Genomic DNA, 22,133 nt, shown 5'->3' on the forward strand with positions numbered 1-22,133 from the left:
CAAATCCTGGATTGAGGAAACCTTCTTGCCACATTTACATCAACACAACAATTCCCGTGTTATAAGACCCAACAGAGCAGATGCCTTCTCCAATCTTGGGCCCTCAAGTCGCCACTTCTTGAAAGCTTTCATTGAAGTGTAAGCTGCATCAAACAATTGGCTTTCTTCCCTCGTTAGAAGCTGTAAAAATTTTGATGTCGCAGAAAAAGCGATGCTATGAGCTTTGCAAAGAATGTCTTTGAAACGCCCACGCAATGTGTAGAGAAGAAAGGACCCAAGACTTCTATCTGAAACTAAAGGTGCAAGTTTGCATCCTAGCTCGTAGAAGTAGGGGCATCGACTTCTGAGGTTGACACAAGCAGGATCAGCTTGCATTTCCTTCCTAATCCTGTGGTTATAGAATGTTGGATTATTGATCGAGATGGCTTCTCTAGTGCACAGATCCTGGGCCAACCAGAAGGGTAGCTCCACCTTTGCACCTGCTTCTACATTGTTATTTTCAGATCCAGGATCTAAGAGGCCCGCTCCGTTTGCGCCGACCCAAAACACTACAGACACCGGTTCCTGCTCCATGAGAATGTGGTCGATGTCATAGTAATCTGCCATACTCAATCGTTGCTGGGTGGGAGATGGATTTCAATTTCAATTTCGGATTGGGCACATTGAGCGCGGTGATATTAAATGAGTTGAGAACGCATAAACTGTGAACCAGTGGTATTGCAGTGGACCAGAGATGATTCAAACAAGCCAGAGCGAGGAGTGTAATACCAGTCAGTAAACACAAGCATAAGCGAATTCAGAGATCTGCTCTTCCCTGATCGTAGATGCCAAACGACTCTTGGCATTCCCTGGCCAAACGCTTTTGCTCTGCGATAAAGCATTACGAGGTTGTGCGTTAAGACCACACCTCCATGATTTTTGCCAGATAGAGGTATGGAGTATCATGTGAAGCCATCAGTGAGTGCATATTGATATGGTGGTTGTTGTTTTCTCTAACAGATTGATATTGGTCCTGTCATCCTGTACGTTAAACTACTGGTATAATATTCTGTTTATATATGTTGTGTTTTTCCTCTGGTCATAAGTTGAATCATTGTGGATTAAAAAAAGGAAAAGAAAAGGAAGACCATGAATACTTGCTAAGGAGCCATTATCACTGTCCTATCGTGAAGGCCAAAACGGTTTCTGAATTGACAAGCCCAGTGGCTTCATTCAATTCCTGTGGAGAGTACAAGACTCGTGATCTGCGTTTCGGACAAACATGAACATGCATATTTAAAATATGTAGAAGCAAATCGATGAGTGATAATGTTACGATTCGAATTTTGTTGGTTTTGAAAAAAATTGAGAATAATGGTTGGAGTTACAGATATCCATCCGAATCATATAATGTTTAGAAATCTTTCATAAATAGACAGCAGAGATCAAATAAAGAACACATGCCAGTATCCTTCATGTCAATCTCCCACTCTGCTTGAAGCAATATTTATACATTTCTTAAATCTTTGGCAAGATTTCTAGCAGAATTTTCAGCTAGCAGTTGATTGGCACAATAGGCTCTCTAACAGCAGCTAACTCATCCTTGATAACCCACTTAGATGTTGAGGTAGAGCCTGAAATGGTTGTAATGGTTAAATCCACTAAGGAATGCTCTTTCTTTCTATTGAAATATTGATCAGGAAGTTGCTTATGTTGTGGATACTGTTTATTTTTACACAACCAGTGGAGAGTGTTGTGGGAGGTTCTGAAGGAAGCCCTTGGGATGTTTCTAGTGCCCTTTTGCCTGTGTAATCAGATTGAAGAAGTTGTTGCCTCTGATAGTCTTCTTTATTTCATAATTGCATTCTTGTTGTCAAATTAAGGCTTAAGAACAATCCACAGAAAATCAGTCTATGTCGATCGGAATACTTGTTATCGTATTACTCTGAGCGCCCAGTCATACTGTCAATTTGGCATTCAAAATTCCATTCTTCAAATAATTATTCCCACGTACTTCAAATAATTATTTTATTAATTTCAATACTTGCATTTCTATAATTCAGAAGGAAGATAATCCACAAGGGTATTGCCTTTTGATAGCCATCATTTCTGCTTTGAAAGTGAATATGCTAGGGGATTTTTGGGAATGACAGAGTTCAATGTTCATAAGAATTGGGGACTGTTTATATTCTTTAAAGTTGCAGCAATTTGGCATTATTTAGGAGTTCAGTGGAAATTGTTTCAGGCCAAGACTATTCTTTGTAGATCGAATTGGTGTATTTTCTTAAAGGTTGTTCATATTAGAGATTGTTATTGAACTAGATTGAAGTTGTTGCCAGGACAAGTTCTCTTGGATTCAAGGCTGGTACAGGAACATATCTTTTTGAGGCCTGAATTGCTTGTTGCCTTGTTGGAAGTTAAATTCTCAGGTGAATTGGAGAAAATTCATTTTTGAATGAGGAGTCTATTTTCTGGATATCACCATTCTTTGTGTGTTGAATCTATTGCAAGCTACCAAGATTGATTTGAAGTTGTTGCCATAAGTTTATATAAAAGAGCAATTGGTGTCCATCTTTTCCTCATTGTTTTACTATTTTTTTGAGGTTGAAAAATGGCTCCAATTGGTGCAATATTAGAGTCATTGGACAATCTAATACTCTATACTATGGATAATACAATCAAAATCAGCAAGGATTTTCTCACCGATATTCACAGTTGTTTACAAGATGTACATGACAAGATTGAATTTTTGCAGCTTGAATCTCAACTACAGCAGGAAGAATTACAGCAGTGGAGTCATCATTATGAACCTGTTTCTGTTCAGAACATTGAAACAATCTCCCATAAGCAGCAAGTTCATTCAGATCCAGTGCCCAATAAAGCAGCAAGGTTACATATAGATGCAGAAATTCAGTCTGCACTTCCCAAGTCGGTCATCAGACCTTGGGAAGAGCTTGTCCACAACAAGCACAAAACTGGGCTTGGATGTGACAAGGACATGTCCTTTCATATTCCAGACTACTCCAAACCAATCCAATTTCAAAGTGTTGGATTTCTTCAGGACGGTTCATCTTCACCTACTCCTCATGACAGTTCACCTTCAGCTCTTCCAGATTTTGCCCCTCTTCCACAGCAACAGATTGTGAAATGCCAACACTGGGACCAAGTTGGCCATCTAAAAGATCACTGTTTTGATCTTCATCCATGTAAGCACTGTCATAAAACCAGTCATTCTTCAAACAGATGCTTCAAAAAAAAACCACCTGCAAGAACAAAGATTCATCTTGGATGGATCGCTTCTTGGCAATGGGCATCAACAACCAAGAAGATATTTCAGTCACATGTCAGAACTTGTTCAAGAGTATTGAACAGTCTTGCAGTTGAGTTTTCTCCATCATATCACCTTGTATCTGACAAGGGGGAAATGATGGTCATCTACAAGCTTCAAAGCCACATCAACCGAGCCTGAGCCACAACCTGCCATACCAGATTCAGAGTTGTAGCCAGAGACAAAGATGCCCCTAAGCATGCCTTCAGTTGGTAATCTGGGACACTTCCTCTAGCAGAAGACTTCAGCTTCTTGCCAGTTTCGGAAGAATTCCAGGAATAGAATTGGGGACACTTCCTCTAGCAGAAGACTTCATCTTCTTGCCAGTTTTGGAAGAGTTCCAGGAATTGCATTAAGCATTCCAAAGTTGTTGGTCATCCTTAAACCATCACAGGTTGAGACTTCCCTTTTCAGGTTGAAGTTCTCCCTTTTATGTGGGGTGAGACCTCCCTTTCATGGTTGAAGGTTTCCCTCTTCAAAACATCAGGAGCACTTCCTCTAGCAGAAGACTTGAGCTTCATGCCAAACTTGGAAGAGTTCCGGGAACTGCACTAAGCATTCCAGTGTTGGTGGTCATCCTTAAACCACCACCCTTTATACCAACATTTCAGAGAGCACATTCAGCCTAGTGCTGCCATGCATTTTTGCACATTTTGTATTACAGCTCTCTTCTTGGACTCATACACAACCTTTCGTATTAAGGGGGGGAATGTTGGACACCTAATCTTCTATGGGTTAGTGTGGAAGCGGAATAGACTAAGACAACACAACTGCCATAATCATGTCAAAGAATCCAGTTTTTCATTGCAAGATAAAACATATTTCAATCAAGTATCATTTCTTGAGAGAGAAAATTTCATTTCAAATTGTAAAGCTAGAGTACTCTCATGTTTTATCTTTCATACTCTTTCTGCCATGTGTGTGTTTAACAAGACCCTATGGGGGTCTTTCACGGATCCAACTATACAGTACATCAGAAGGGATTTCAATCAAAATGCAGACAAGATGTCAAAGCTGGGTCTTCCGGATGCACTAGACGAAATAGACATTGAGATTAGGATGGGCGACAACATACTGGATGTTGGCATACTACCTCTCCTAGGATAGGTCCCGCTTGACTTGGATATTTTAAAAATGGAATATTCGTGTTTTATGCATCTTCTTGGATTGTTATCTTTTGGCCAGGTTTTTGATTTGGATATGCATATGTTTATATATATAGGGTGCGTTTGATGGACTATATAATTGGATATTTGCAAGACATAGATGCTAATTTTGTTTTGTTAATATGTTTATGTTGTCACACTTTATGTTTCATAGATTGGTATATTAGAATATATTTGATCATATGGCACATCTAAATGGTCAGATACATGCTGCCTGGGACAATGCTTTGGCACTGGAAAATCTAGATATATGTACTGCTTTTTTTCTTATCTCTATATATATAAAAAAAAACAATGATTTTTTTTTTCTTTCTGAAAAAAAATATTGTTGGAGGTTGTTTCAGCAAGTGAAGCATGATTTAAAACTTGAATGTGCTACATGTTTTTATGTTTAGTGGTTTTTAGTTTATTATTTTAATTTTATATTTGAATTTTTTTCTAATTGTGTAGAGATATTTTAGAACTTAATATAGGAAAGATATTGTAGTGTAAAATTTAAATTTAATTTTAATAATAATAATAATAAAACATATTATCATCTATATGATATTATTAAAAAAAAAATTATAAATTATTAAAATGTTAAAGAAATATATGAAACATAAATATTTGTAATTATATGTATCAAAATATTACAAAATAAAAAATAAAAAATAAAAATGTTTTTATATATAGAAATGTGAAATTTATATAAATATAAATAATAATAAAAAAATAAAATTTCCAAAATGCAAATTTTTCTTTAGTTTTTCACTTAAAACAATATTGGCAATGTAAAAGATTTTAGTTTTTCACTTAAAACAATATTGGCAATGTAAAAGATTTGATCTCTAAACATTTAAGAAATTTGAAATCAAAATGAATTTATAGTGATAATAATATTATACATAGATTAATTGTATTTAAAAAATAATAATGTAATACTCAATAAGAATATGATTTAGATTAATAAAGTTTTTCATTTTATTTTGAGATTAATCCTTGAATAGATTAATAATTGTAAAGTTGAGAGTAGTTTGTCAATTCATTCATAACTATTTCAAACTAAAAATTATGAAAAATCATAATTGTTTTGTTTTGTTTTTGTTGATTCTATCATTTTATTATTTGGTTTTTAATAATATTATACAAAGATTAATTGTATTTAAAAAATAATAATGTAATACTCAATAAGAATATGATTTAGATTAATAAAGTTTTTCATTTTATGTTGAGAGTAATCTTTGAGTAGATCAATAATTTTAAAGTTGAGAATAGTATGTCAATTCATTCATAACTTTTTCGAAGTAAAAATAAGCAAAATCATAATTGTTTTGTTTTGTTTTTGTTGATTCTATCATTTTATTATTTGGTTCCAATTTAGAAGTTAATCATTTAAGAGCTCGGTGTTAGGTGAATATAATGAAAAGTTTCATATTATACTTTATATGGTCTTTTTATGGTTTAGGTTCTATAAAGAAATGGGCGCTTTTATAAAATTCTTATTATTACTGGTTTTTAATAAGAAAATTTTATGTACATGCATTTTATCTAAAGAAAAAAAAAAAGATATACATACAAATATTAAAATCTAGGCTAAGTAATTAGTATTATACATAAATTTTGACAAAATATAAAATATAAGTTTTAAATACAAAATATTCAAAATAATATGACCTAATGTCATATTATAGAATACTAAGAAACAAATATGGTGGTTTATTGACCACAATAAAGATAATAATAAAACAAAGAATGATCCTTGATTTGTAGGTTGACCACAATCATTAGGGTTGGAATCCAACTTAATGTATGGTGGATCATCAATAAGATGTGCAATGTCTCATCCATTATCTTCTTGATTCATTTCATCCATCATTTTACATCTTGTCATGTTGCTTCTCCATTAATATAATTAAATACAACATGAGGAACTTGTCATCAATGGTTAAGGTGGGGGTGGGTCATTATGAAGCTCTAACTATGGCTCTTAAATTCATTGTTCTCTCAAACATGGGAACTTACTATTTGAAGAACACAAATGAATCTAACTAGAATAAAAATGTGCTTTTGGAGGGATTCATCTCATAGTCCATGAGGATTTCGCCCATAAATCCATTAGCCATTATATGTGTACCGACTCTAGCTCCACCTTCCTAGCTTGAAATGAGATATGCAAGTGTATATTTTTAGAGATTAGAGCTCCATAGCAACAAGTGAAATAAATTAAATCACCATGCTTACAAATGCATTCATTAACAAGATATATATATTTTAACAAGCTACCATGTCATATAGAATTCAACAACCAGTGTGAGGTTATCGTGACATAGAGCAACTGGTAACATTTTAGCTAATAGACCCAAGAAGGAAATGACCACACAAGTTTGAGATAGAAAGTATTGTATAAAAATAATATGCTAAATTGTTCCATGTTTGAGATAGAAAGGACTCTTGTGTTATGGAACTCCTATATATTTAGGTGCTAGCCAAAAGGAATATTTCCCAGAGTCATCAACTAACCAAAAGTAACATTTTGAGGCTCAATGAATGATTCCCATACTAAATGAAGTCAAACAATCCTTGGAGATTTCCTACATTTAAGTCTAAATCTTTTTCATCTTAACGTTTATCATTGAGCCATTGCTAACCATTTGTTAGTTTAAGTTTACTATAAGGTTTAATCCCATTCCACTTCTAGTATCTCACCATGATTATGGGATGGTAATGCCAAATTTATGAAATAGCTCATATGTCATTAAGCCATGAACCTTCTCAAGGAGGGCCTTATTTGAGTTATAAATACAAAATTTAGGCCTTAAAATGCTCAAGTTTTTTAGTAATGGGATTTACCATCATAAAGGTCCTTGAATTATATAAAACTCTTCTAAAATAGTTTCTTTACCAAAAATTAGAGAGATTCAGCCAAAGGATGTTGGAAATAATACTGAGAGGGGGGGTGAATCAGTATTATCAAAATAGTTAGCCACACTTTCATCATTATACATTCTGAGATTCTCATACTGAATCCTGAGGGTTTGAAGTTTAGCACGCTTTACCTGTTCATCTCCTTCGTAGCTCAAGACAATCTTGTCCCATATTTCTTTTGCATATTTATATTGCATAACCTTCACGAATTCTGTTTGAGATAAGCATCCTAGCAAAGTATTGACTGCTTTAGCATTTGTTTCATATTTCTTCTTTTCGGCCGAATCTGTAGGAGTAGCTGAAGGAAAGGTGTAGCCTGTATCTATGATATCCCAAACTTCTGTACCAAGAGATTGAAGATATGCAGTAACTCTTACCTTCCAATAATTGAAGTTTGTCCCATCAAAAATCGGTGGCCTGATTGATGCTTCCCTCTCGTAGTTGCTCATGATGAGTGATCTTCCTTCAAGCGATCAAGCTTCTCTGAAGGACTTGCTCTGATACCAATTGTTGGAAATAATACTGAGAGGGGGGGTGAATCAGTATTATCAAGTTCTTTTAACAAATCTTTCTTCTTTATACTTTGAATTATTTTTGCATATCAGTACCATAAAATAATGAGCATGAACAAGAAAAACAGATAGTCACACCAAAGAACACCAGATATAAGGTGGAAACCCAATGTGGGTGAAAACCACCAGCTGCAATATGTCTCTATCTTCTTTCAAATTAGAAACTCCTTTTACAATGATTTTGTACTGGTGCAGTCCTTTACCAGTACGCAGGCTGCAACCTGCAGAGAGCTACAACTCTCTCTCGTTTTCCAGTGTCTCCTGGAAGGGAGCTACAACCCCCTACTTCCTTTCTTTCAAGGACCACTTTTCATAAATTTTCAAACTGGATCCATAAACATCAAATGATCATCAAGTACATGTAAATTACACAGTCAACTGCAGTAACCAGATCAACAATATCAGAACTAAACCCAGAACACCTTATCAATAGAAAAATTCAGTCAACAGAAGATCTTAAGACAGATACGCAGTATTTCTTTCACTGGCCTGCGTCGCTGCGCACTCCACCTTCTGCTCCCCTACGTATACCCGCAGAGAGCCTTCTGCTTCACCGTGTACCCACGCACTGGTTCTTCAATCGCGCTGCGTACTGTTATTGTAGGTACGCACCCATAGACACTATCGCGCCGCGTACTGCTACTGTAGCCACGCACTCACAAATACTATCGCGCCGCGTACTTTTACTGTGCGTATGCACCTGAAACTCTGTCGCGCTACGTACCCACGCAGTTCTCCTTCTTCTGTTCTGCATACCCACGCAGTTCTCCTTCTTCTGCTCTGCGTACCCACGCAGCTCTCCTGTTTCTGCTCTGCGTACCCACGCACTTGCATGGTTAATCACCTGCGTACCTCTGATTAGGGCCGAATTTGGCAGTCCACCAGTGTGCCACAGATAGTCAGATGCCCAGATCTGATCATGCGCTCAAGAGATCACCCTTCACAGATTCGCTTTCAACTTCACTTTCATATAGATCAAGCTTTTAAAACAATAACCCAATATTTTAGATCTTAAGATATTCAATTTGCAAAAGATACTTAGCCAAGTGATCTCCTTTGCTTTATATAGGCAAGCTCCTCCTAAAATCATGGATCAATACCGTAGATAACCAATACCAGGGGCCCAAAAACATGGGGCTCAATAATAATAATAATATAAAACAATACCACGGGCCAAAACCATAGAATCAAGAGCGGCGGGCTAAATACCACGGGCCAAACATAGGAAACCCCACGTGAACGCGCTTCTCTGCCTTGAAGTAAGTGAAACTGGGGGTACGCACCTTTTGAAAGGGTGACCTGCGTGTGTGGCCGCAGTCCCTTCACGGTGTACCTGCGTGTATGCATCTTCTGAACTATTATCCTGCGTACTTCTTAATTTTCAACATTTTGAGAGCCTGATCAGAGCATTGCCACTTGAGGGTGTGTTACACTAAAAAATGTCACCATGACTATTCACAGTTAGTATGGCTCTATCAATAGTCATGCTATCCTCCTGGGCAAGTCTTATGCCTCTGCTCTCCATGTCAAACTCCAAAAAAGAGAGAAAGTCTTTGTAAATGTGTTTATCTCTGGGTACATAGATTCTCTCGGCCTTACCTGCGTATACGCACCTAATGTTCACAAAAGCTGCGTACTTGTACGCTCTGTATGTAAAGGGACAGGTGCGTACCCCTGTAAAGGTCAAAAGGCGCGAGTTTCATCTTTAAAAAGTTACTTGTGGTCATTTCTAGAGCATTCTAGAAGGTTGTTTGATGTGTATTGAGCGCCTCCAGATGGTTCATGTACCCCTATGAAAGAGGAACTTATCCCATCAAGAGAGGAGCTATCCCATCCAAAGAGGGGATTATCCCATTGATGGTGGACCTGATTAACTTCCTCTTGAGCACTATAAATACAGGCATTGGGCCAGAAGGAGGGAGAGGTTGAAAGCTAAACATTTCTAAGGGTAGATGCTGCTGGAATTAGGACTCCCATTTAGAAGCTTGTGAGGAGAGATTGTCATCTTTGCTTGTTCTATTTTGGAAGTGGGTGAGCTTTGTCAAAGTAAAGGAGAACTCTTGATGGACACTGGGAGGGACTTGCACAACACCAAGGCTCAGGTTGTAATTGTTCCTTTTGTTTCCTATTAATGCAAATGAGTCCATTCTTCTCAATAACTTGTTATTTATGAGTTGTTTCATGTACTCCTTGGTCTATATGTTAAATATGTTTTATTTTATGAGATTATCAAGTGCTATTTAATCGTTTGATTGTTAGTGAATGCAGGTTTCGAAGTGAAGGAGGAGCTCATCTGGATCAGCGAGACTGGACTACTACAACAGCGTTGGACTATAGGTAGGATCTAAACACTTGATTTCTTGTATGGTAAATGCATGTTTAGAGAAGGATTGCTCTTGTTTGTCTTGTTTGTCACTAGAGAGTCTTAGACTCCTAGGGAGGTTGGTTGTGTCCGCACTATCGACTCTTTCCACCTGACAGGGTGTTGCCATCAAGTACAACATCTGTAACATAGAGCCATACCCGAATCATAATGCCAACAAAGGATTTCTTTCAATGAGAACCAAAGGAGACAAAAACCAAATTTTGTAGCATATAAGTTTCACATTTGGGCACTCACATACATCTACCCATTGGAAGGTGCATTATGCACTCCACTCCTAACATATGTTAATACATGAATTCGCAATGATGATGTGGTACCTCTCAAAAGTTACGTTATTGTGATGGATCATATTCTTGGAGTACCCCTCACCTTAGCCTAGATTTGGGACCCCTTTGGGATGTTTATCACTTGGGTGGGTTCCTTAGGTATCTTCCTTCCTTTGTCTCTAGCCATTGGTGACAATTTTGATTCTTTTTAACCCTCATGAAACCCATTTGGGAATTTCCTAATTTTATGGGTCTAGTTGGGGGTGCAAACCCCTTAATTGATCCATGGTCACTTAGGATGCTTCAATTTGAATCGATAGCATCTTATGGAGTGAATTTGAGTCAACCCCTTAAATTCTACATTGATCTCTTAACAAAAAGTTTATTATGAGTTTCCTCGAAGTAATACAATTATAGACCTATGAAACATGGAAGAGAGGGTAAAACCCACATAATAATCATGACAAACTAGTGGTACATAGTCAATACAAATATTGCAAAGGTTCCATAGAACTCAAACCCTCTAATGAGCAATTTAATGTTCTCTTATGCCTTAATATTACACCTTTTCCTATTTATAATGTTAAATTCCTATTTATTGGTTTAACAACATTATTTTACTAGGAAATGCTTAGATTAGTGATCAAACTCTTTCCACCCCTCCTAGCCCTTGGTTGCTTGCTCCTATCATCTCCAACACCTATACATGGATATTTGGTACATATATTGTCTCCAATATTGTGGGTTTGATTGACTCATCCTTGTAGCTATCATCTCCAACACAAATACACTGATCTCTTATACATTAATTGTCTCCAATATTGTTAGTTTGATTTAGTCATCCTAGGGAGTATTCATTAGCTTAGTTCCATTCATACCTTAGAAGTTTCAACCTTACAACCTCAAGGTAGGTTTCATTACAACCAACTAAAGGGAGGTATCGTCCTTATCCAAGGCACTGTCTTTTTTGAACTTAGTGTTCTTATTTATTTATCTTTACAACAAGAAATATAATCTTTATTGGTTTCATTTCATAGATATAACATTGTATTAGAGAGTAGGACAAGCCTTGTCTCACATAAATTGGGAGCTACATGTGTGGAATATTCCATGTGATGGATAACTCTTGGAGTAATACCATGACACTCCTACTTAGCCCAAGGAGCTTCATCACTTACATCAATGAATTCTAGATGAGTTATTTCCAAATTCAAGTTTTTATCTCATTAAAGAATTGATCAATTAGTTAAACTTAGCTACTTAGCCCTCTTACCTCATTTGATTTGTTGGTAAATAATGTGTTATGAAACCAACTCACAAAAAGATACAAAAGATAGATCAACGCCTTAGAATTCAGCCTCTTCAAGGGGGCAACCTCCTTTACATTACACAAATGAATGGTTCTTTGATGATTCAAATGACAAAACCTCCTTTCTATATATAGGAGTCTAAGGAGTCACAATATAACCCAACCGACCTAACAATAATAATATAAAGGCACAAAAATAACAATAGAGGGATTCTATGGGGCACAGTAATAACAATATGGGGACAATAGGGGCACAACAATATTAATAAGGGATATAACTACAATAGTAATGGGGTAATCACTAGTATTATAGGGACCTAACATGACCCTCTCCTTCAAAAAAAGTGTTGTCCTCAACGCTTGCGTAGTTTTGGATGATTCTATATAAAATTCTCATCCTCCCATGTGGAATCTTCAGCAGATAAGTTCTTCCACTTGATGAGATACTCCGAAATTGATCGATTTCGTAGCTGTCGAGTTCTTATTTATGTGACTGCTTCCATTCCAATATAATTTTTCCTTCCTCATCAAGTTCTGGAAATATTATTTGAACTGGGAGCTTGTCGCCTATAACCTTCTTTAAACATGAAACATGGAAAACTGGGTGCACTCGAGAAGCTGCAGGAAGCTCCAATTTGTATGCCATAGTACCAATCTTTTGCAACACCTTGTACGGACCGTAATACTTTGGTGATAGTTTATGATCCTTCTTAGCTTGGTTGAGGGACATTTGTTTATATGGTTGTAGCCGTAGGAATACCCAATCACCTACATCAAAACTTCTTTCACTGCGATGTTGATTTGCCTGTTGTTTCATTCTATTCTGCACCAACACGAGGTTATCCTTTAAGAGTTGGAGGACTTGTTGTTGATGCTCGATGTGATGTTCCATTGCTTGAACCTTAGAATTTTCTCTTAAATATGATGTGATGGATGGTGGCTGATATCCATAAAGTGCCATAAATGGGGTCATTTTTGTTGCTGTATGGAAGGAAGTGTTATACTACCATTCAGCCAGAGGCAACCATTTGACCCATTGTGTCTGTTTATCAGATATAAAGAAATGAAGATATCCTTCCAAACATTTGTTTACTATATCAGTTTTCCCATCACATTGAGGATGATAAGATGAGCTATGAGCTAACTGAGTACCGAGACAAGAAAATAATTATGTCCAAAAATTTCCAGTGAAAATGGGATCTCTGTCACTTACAATAATATTTGGGTTTCCATGTTGCTTTTGAATTGTTTCCATAAATGCAGTAGAAACTGTACTGGCTTTAAATGGATGTGATAATGCACAAAAGTGTGCATACTTGGTAAGTCTGTCAACTACCACCATGATGACACTCTTTCCCTCAGACTTGGGTAAACCTGTGATAAAATCCATTGAAACCTCCTCCCAACGTTGGCTTGGAATGGATAAAGGTTGTAATAGACCCGGGTCTTAATTATTTCAACTTTATTTTGTTGGCAAACCAAACATTCTACCACAAACTTTTGAATATCCGATTTAAGGCCATACCAAAAAAATTCCTTCTTAACCCTGTGGTAAGTTTTTAAAAATCCTGAGTGCTCTCCTAAGGGAGAAGTGTGCAATTCCATAAGAATCTTTTGTTTAAGTTGGGAATTCTTACAGAGGTATAAGCGATCTTTGTACCATAACGAATCATTTTGCCAGCTAAATGTATCAGATGTACTGGAATCTTGTTGTAACTTTTGAATAAGTGCCCACACTTCTTCATCATTCTTCCATTCCTCCCTTGCTTCGTTTATCCAATCTGGTTGGATAATAGAAATGGCGCACAACAATGCTTCCACATCCTCATCCTTTCTTGAGAGTGCATTTGCCACCACATTTTTCTTCCCTTTTTTGTAGATGATTTCAAAGTCATAACCCAACATCTTTGTGATCCACTTTTGTTGCTCTTCAGAGGATAATATTTGTTCTAAAAAGTATTTAAGGCTATCATGATCCGTTTTTACCTTAAAGTGTCTTCCCATTAGGTAGGGTCGCCATTTCATAAGTGCGTGTAGTATTGCCAACATTTCCTTCTCATAAATGGCTTTGTGTAAAAACTTTCCCTTGATTGGACGACTTTCAAAAGCAATGGGTCTTTCATCTTGCATTAAAACATCACCATTTACATTTCTTGAAGCATCACATTTCACAATAAAGGTTTTTGTGAAGTCCGGTGTAGCTAAGACCGATGCTTGGCACATTGCCTCTTTAAGATGTTCGAAGGCCTTTGTTGCTTCTGGAGTCCATGAAAATGCATCTTTCTTCAATAATGTTGTTAGAGGTGCTGTTATTCTCCCATAATTTTTAAAAGACTTGCGATAATACCCTGTCAACCTGAGAAATCCTAGCAGATGCTTTATGGATGTGGGGATTTTCCATTCCTTAATGGCTTTAATTTTGCTAGGGTCTACCTTAACTCCTTCATGAAATACAATATGACCCAGATATTCCACCTCTTGTACTCCAAATAAAAATTTGGAGCTTTTTGCATATAATTGTTTCTCCTCCAATAGTTGTAGCACCCTGTCAACATGTTCAACATGATCCTTCCAAGACTTGCTGTAGATTAGTATATCATTAAAAAATACTAACACAAATTTTCTAAGGAAGGGTTTGAAAATGGAATTCATCAAACCTCGAAATGTAGAAGGTGCATTGGTAAGGCCAAAAGGCATGACCAAAAATTCATAATGACCCTCATGAGTTCTAAATGCTGTTTTCGGAAGGTCTCTAGCCTTCATTCTGATTTGATGATATCCTGAACGAAGATCCAACTTGGTGAAGTAAATTGATCCATGCAATTCATCCAGTAATTCATCAATGACAGGAATGGGAAACTTATCTTTAATAGTGATCTTGTTGAGTTCCCTATAATCCAGACACATGCGCCATGATCCATCCTTCTTGTGCACCAATACTACTGGAGCAGAGAAAGAACTTTGACTAGGTTGAATTATACTAGCCTCTAGCATTTTTGCAACCATACGTTCAATTTCACTCTTTTGGCATAGGGATATCTGTACGGCCTGATGTTTGGAGGAACACTTCCTGGAATCAGATGAATAGCATGATCATGATCACGAATAGGTGGGAGACCTTTGGGAGTCTCAAATACCTTGGAATGATTGTCCAAGACTTTTTGGAGATCTGGAGAAATAGATGATTTCGATGTGGAAACATCTAGTGAACATAATTGTGCAATTACACCTCTCTGTTCCTTTTTTAGAAGCTTTGTCATACCGTTAGAATTTATTATCTTTCCCGGTTTCCCTGCAATACCCCTTAATTCAACTTCCTTTCCCTCCGCAAAAAAATTCATGAAAAGTTCTTGAAAATTAAAATCTATTGTACCTAAGGATTGTAGCCATTGGACTCCTAGTACAACATCAACACCTCCCATTGGAATGGAAAGCATTGAGCTAGTCAATACATATTCTCCCATAGATAGCTTGATATTATGGCACTTTCCAGAGCAATTTATTGTTTTTCCATTTGCAACCATCACTTGACACTCTGGTGTTGGATATAGGAAGCAATTCAATTCTTTTGCTACCTTACAATGAATAAAATTGTGGGTACTTCCTGAATCAATCAACACTATTACCTTTTTCTTCTTGATTTGTCCTTCTATCTTGATGGTTTGAGGAGTGGTAAAATTCCCACTAATGCATTACAAGATATGGTCGGATTCATTTCTTCTTTATCTAGGATTTGTTCCTGGAGTATATCCTCTTCTTTTGACCTTTCTTGCTCCTTTTCTTCTTCCTCTTCACAATCTATGTAGAATAATTTCTTCTCAGCACACTTATGACCTTTAGTGTATTTGTTATCACAACTGTAACAAAGCCCTTTTGCTCTTTTTTCTTCCAATTGTTGTGGTGTTAACCTTATAGGTTGTGGAAGACTAGGAGTAACAACACTTCCATCTTTATAGTTGTGAGTGGTATGCTTCCTCGTTGCCATAATTTTGCTCTCTATTTTTCTTGCTAACCTGAATGCCTTCTCTAATGAATCAGGTTCCCAAAGGAGAACATCATGTTGGATATTATCCTTTAAAGTCCCTATGAACACATCAATCCTATGCTCCTCTGGAATATTTTTTACCCTTATGTTCAATTTTTGGAACTCTTCAATGTGCTCCATTATTGAACCCTTTTGTTTGAGACTTATCAATTGGCTAAAAAAAAGTGTTGCTTTTTGTATCCTCATAATGTTCTGTCAATTCTTCCGTAAAAATTGCCCAAGTGATAATTTGTTTACGAGAGCAAAGCCATTGATACCATACAAACTGATTTGGTTCCAAATATAAAGTTGCAATACGTACCTTTTGTGTGTTTTTCACATTATTGAGATTGAAAAATTTCTCCATCTATGATATCCATGTTGCGGGATCCTTGCCATCAAACTTCCTCATATTGATTTTTGGAATATGGTGGGTCTTTGATCCAACATTAGAGTCTACGAAATCATGATTAACATTTCTTTTGTTCGCATCATGAGTTTCCTTTACTACCCTTTCACCATTTGTAAGTATTTCTTGTAGAAAATTTGTCAAATCTGTCTTCAAATCTACCATGTCTGTCTTCAAATCTGCCATGTCTCTCTTCAAATCTGTCTTCAAATCTATCTTCAAATCATCCATCTTAGCTTCCACGCCATTCATCTTAGCTTCCACGCCCTTTATCTTAGATTCCACGCCATTTATCTTAGCTTCTGTTAGCTTTTGTGAGAGTGACATTTGTTGCACTTGGTCTTGTAATTTTGATATATCATGTAGCATTTCTTCCTCTTCTTCATAAGTCATGCTAGAGCTTTCAGGTTGCTTACTAGGTGTTTGCATTTTCTTTCCTCGAGGCATCATTTACCGATAATAATGCTCTACTATACCCTTTGAATTCCTTCAAAATAATTTTTCAAACCAAGCTTAAGCAAAAATTTAAAAAAAGTCTACACACCTTTTTTCACTTTGTAGGAGCTCGATATTGCCTTTGTTGTATCTCTGTAATTTCAGATCATCCAGTTCTGAAATTGTGATCTGCAGTAGCCCTCTATTTCCTCTTTCCAATGCCACCAGTCTTATCCAAATTGGATTCTCCAAGGAAGACTTCTGCGAAATCTCCCACAGTGACCTGATTATAGACTAGTTCAGTAGAGCGAACTTGTACGACATGCCACGTGTCCCTGTTTCGACCTTTGGCTCTAAACAATATATACAAGAAACTACAGTCCGTCCTCTTTCTGTACCTTCTTACGAAACTTCAATCCGATCCTCAGAGCGAAAGTTATGACGATTTTCCCCAGGTCACCTGTTTGGAATGTAATTCAGGAGTCTGCAAAAAGACCAACTTCCTCAGATCATATCTCCGCAAATATAGTGCAAAAAGCTCTGAAATTCGGACCCAAGGTTTAGTGCAATTTCATCTCAAATGGGTTTTCTTTCGCTTCTGAAACGTCACAGAAAAAAAGTTATAGCAAAAATTCCACGATGACCTATTTGGAGTAGCGAAAACATAGAATCCAAAGCTCTAATACCAAATGTTATGAAACCAGCTCACAAAAAGATAGAAAAGATAGATCAACACCTTAGAATTCAGCCTCTTCGAGGGGGAACCCTCCTTTACATTACACAAATGAATGATTCTTTGATGATTCAAATGACAAAACCTCCTTTCTATATATCGGAGTCTAAGGAGTCACGATATAACCCAGCCGACCTAACAATAATAATATAAAGGCACAAAAATAACAATAGAGGGATTCTATGGGGCACAGTAATAACAATATGGGGACAATAGGGGCACAACAATATTAATAAGGGATATAACTACAATAGTAATGGGGTAATCACTAGTATTATAGGGACCTAACATAATGATTTGAAATGTAAATGAAGTATAGGATAATAATATATAAACATTTCTAAACATGAACAAGATGTTAAGGTACTAATTTATATAATTGCTTTCTCTCCTCTTTTATCTCACCCTAGGGTTTCTTGATTTAGCTATAAAAACATATGGTGAATCCACTCTCCTCTTTCCCCTCTCAGTAGTGTGTGTGTGTGGGGTCTTCCATCTCTACCTTCATGCTACAATTAGTATTGTGAATATGTTCTATTGGAATATTTTGGAAACTCCATTAGGGTGTTCTTTTTATTCATTCACTCTCTTAAGTGAAGGTTTATTCTACCACATATCTTTGATCTCCTCTATTATTCCTTGGACCATGGAGTCATATTATGTTGTTTGTATCCTCCTCATTCTGCTCCACTATTTCAAGTTTCTTGTAAGTTCTAATTGCATGGGGACTTTTTGCTCTAGGTTTCCTTTTTATGAGACATGTTTCCTTCCTAAGATGTGCATGTTTCTTTGAAACTTGAGTGCCCCCTTATTGTTTCTACCTCATTTCACCCTTTCTGAACCCTATTCAATTCCATATCTCTCCTTTCTTTCCCGATTTTTGGATATTATCCACAAATACATTGTTTGGTGTTGAATTCCACTCTTCCCTTACCTCCTTTCAAGATGAATACCTTGTGACCCCATCTTTGATCGATTATGTAGAACTATACTCTCTCTTTTATTTTTTTTTATGAAGGATGTTTCAGTGTATCACCATGTTGTTTGTTTTCCCCTCCCTTAGTAATCCTCTTCTTGAACTTGAATATTCCAACCAGTATGATTCTTGTTAGTGGGACATCCAACTACACTTGAGTTCTATGCCATGAAATTTCCACTCAAAATGGTATCATGTTTCATTCATTGTACATGCATAGCATTTTCCCTTACCAATATATATCTTGGTTGTGGTGAACTTATCATATGTTGAGCACCCATTCAACTAATGATTTTTGTACTTTGAGGTAGACCAATATTATAAGGTCCATTCTAAAATGTATACAAACTTGTTTCCTTGATCCATTTTGTTCCTCCTTATAACCATCCTCCCAACCCAAGTTGCATGATTAGTTTAAAAAATAATCCTTTCTCACTTTTCTTATCATAACCTACTTGGAACAACTCCTCCTCTTCCTATCCTTCTCTTTCTCCTTTTCAACAAATTTTCACTAATATCCTAGGACAATGTTTCATAATTAGAAATATCCCATATTTTAGTATGTGTTTGATAAGTTGAATAAATCCCTCTCACTAGTAGGAATTTTATGGGGCCATATTGGACCTCTCATCATTAACACTGATCATATCCTATCTTAATAGCACTAGATCATCCCTTGCTTTCTACTTAGCTCTTTTGTAACATGTCTTTTTCTCTTGTATTTTCCCTCATCCTTGTCCTCTGTACTCTTATGGAAATGATTGTCTTGTTTGCTTCCTTATATCCTCTCCCTTTAGTGAAGTTGTCACTAGTTTATTTCTCTTTAAATCATTATCTTGGGTATGAACCTACTTGAGACATCTATTTCATAATTAGGTTAAGAATTTCTTCCTTGATCTCTTTCTTAAGATTTAACCTTCAATTGTTCACATCCCATTATCTTATATAACTATCAAATCATTTCATCACATTAATATGTCCATTATATTTCTTACTATTGTTGGTATACTCAGTGTCATTTGTCTCCTTTGTGCTTGCATCAACTCTAAGTTGTGTATGTTACCTCCTCTACTTGAATTGGGCCCTTGACTAATATATGTTATCTCCATGTTCACATTATCCCTTGAATATCATATGTTTGGAATCATATTAAAATTACGTTCTTAACTAATGTATTATGGCTCCATGCCCTTGTTTTTTATCAATTTAATTGTAATAGTATTCTGCTACTTTTAAATCATCAATATGAGTTGGTAAATGTCAGGTTTCCAACTTTGTATATTAACTTATAATATGAAAACAAGGTTCTAGAAAAGTAATTACAAACTAACTAACTCAATATAGTCATGGTTCTAAATATTTTTAAACCCTCTTTCCATGTAAAGAATTGATCACAAAATCAATTGATCATATAGTTCATAATTTTAACTATTGAGTTCTACAATTGAAGATGAACAAGTCTTTATTCAATTAGAAGGATTAATATGAGTAGTCTACACTGTATTGTTAATCAAACCTGTAAGTATATTGTAAGCACACTAAATTGTAAGCAAACTATAATAAAAGTAAACTCAAAAACATAAAATCCAATGGACTGTCAAAGGTGATTAACTAATCATAAAAAATAACTAAATGAAGCTACAACTAAACAAGATTAAGAAAAGATAAACATGCTTCCCTCACTCAAGGGGCCCTTTCTGGCATGGTTGTTCATTGCAAAGGTAGTCTTATGAGATCAAAACTTCTATAGAGCTATTTCATTCAAAGACCATAAGCACACCACACAAATATATTAAATAAATAACAAACAAATTTATATTAATATGTCAAAATGTTTCCAATAATAAGGTTGTCATGTAAGTTCTCATGACTGTCATTTATATTACAAAATGGGGGATTGGAGATCTAAAACCCATGAATCCTCAACTCGGTTGTAACTAAAATTTGGGAAAATATGGTTTAAGGAATCAATAAAATCTCTTATTTCCTTCACATTTTGCAGAGACAGTCTGTGAGGAACCTAAATGGGATTGTTTCACAGAAAATCCATGTCCCATATTTCCAAGTTTTGTCTTCATTTGCTCAGAAATCATGCTGCAAAATAACTATCTAGAAACTAACGAAAATCTATTTCCAAGGGCTTTATCAAGTGTTGGAGGCTCACACATGCGACCTGGATGAGTTTTGAGCAACATAAATCCATATTGGGTGTCTCAGTAACAAAAACCATATGTCTAATTTTCTTATAGAACTATGTTGATATCTTGATCATGGAGGTGGATACTGAATCTAAAATAGAAAATTGTTATTAGTAAATTCATGGCCTAATCCTAATTAATTCATTAAAAAAAAAATACATGATAATTAACCACTTGAGAATTAGAGATGTATCATGGTGTTTTTACGGGAAATTTTGGTAAATGGGGTGATCAATGGGTGAAGGAATGAAACAAATGGTTAAATGGATGACTGTAAATGATGGTAAAATGGTGACATATAAGTGACCCAACACGTGTTTACCCTATATTAGTGTATATTTCCTCATTTGCACACATTACATCTTGGACCTATGTATGTCTGTTAGGTCCCTATAATACTAGTGATTCCCCCATTACTATTGTCATTGTATCCCTTATTGTTATTTTTGTGCCCCTATTGTCCCCATATTGTTATTATTGTGCCCCATAGAATCCATCTATTGTTATTTTTGTGTCTTTATATTATTATTGTTAGGTCGGCTTGGTTATACCGTGACCCCTTAGACTCCTATATATAGAAAGGAGGTTTTGTCATTTGAATCTTCTAAGAATTGTTCATTTGTGTAATGTAAAGGAGGTTTCCCCCTCGAAGAGGCTGAATTCTAGGGCGTTGATCTATCTTTTCTATCTTTTTGTTAGCTAGTTTTATAACATTTGGTATTAGAGCTTTGGATTCTAGGGTTTCGCTACTCCAAATAGGTCATCATGGAATTTTCGCAATAATTTTTTTTTTCTGTGACGTTTTAGAAGCTAAAGAAAAACCCATTTGAGACTAAATCTCGCTGAATCTCAAATCCGAATTTCAGATTTTGTCTCGCTATATTTTCGGAGATATGATCTGAGGAAGTTAGGGTTTTTCCTAGCTCCAGAATTTCATCTAAAATAGGTCATCGTGGAATTTTCGCTATAACTCTTTCACTGCGAAGTTCCAGAAGCTAAAAAAAAAACTCATTTGAGAAGAAATCGGTTTGAACCTCGGATCCAAAATTCAGATCCAGTCTCGCTATATTTTCAGAGATATAATCTGAGGAAGTTAGGGTTTTCGTAGACCCTCGAATTACATTCCAAATAGGTCTCCTTGGGAAAATCGTCATAGCTTTCGCTCTGAGCATCAAATTGAATTTTCATAAGAAGTTACAGAAAGAGGACAGACTGTAGTTTTTTTGGGTATCATTTTCAGAACCTAAGGTTGAAACAGTGACCCGCGGCATGTCATACAAGTTCGCTCTACTCAACTAGTATATTCTCAGGTCATTGTGGGAGATTTGGCATAACTCTCCTTTGGAGAATCCAATCTTAATCAGACTTGTGGGGTTAGAAAGTTTACTCATAGAGTTACCACAGGAAGAAATTTCAGACCTAGGAGATCCAAAATTACAGAGATA

At 36.1% G+C, this 22,133-nt stretch overlaps 2 protein-coding genes across 3 annotated transcripts in view; both read right to left on the reverse strand.

Annotated features, from left to right (window-relative positions):
* Positions 1-22,133, reverse strand: part of LOC149228007 (agamous-like MADS-box protein AGL11) — a 598,309-nt gene that overhangs the window by 255,562 nt on the left and 320,614 nt on the right. The gene's annotated exons all lie outside the window — the stretch shown is intronic.
* Positions 40-665, reverse strand: LOC149228008 (DNA replication complex GINS protein PSF3-like). The gene has a single exon (XM_089376861.1). It carries the CDS (start codon positions 604-606, stop codon positions 40-42), a length of 567 nt encoding a protein of 188 aa, XP_089232987.1. The 5' UTR covers positions 607-665.

The sequence above is a fragment of the Pinus tabuliformis genome, chromosome J (genome assembly GCF_031772625.1).
Source record: "Pinus tabuliformis cultivar Carrire ecotype Pingquan chromosome J, CPIR1, whole genome shotgun sequence".
NCBI lineage: Eukaryota > Viridiplantae > Streptophyta > Pinopsida > Pinales > Pinaceae > Pinus > Pinus tabuliformis.

Excerpts from the sequence above, each read along its gene's own strand:
- LOC149228008 (XM_089376861.1), bottom strand. The coding sequence starts at position 606 with ATGGCAGATTACTATGACATCGACCACATTCTCATGGAGCAGGAACCG.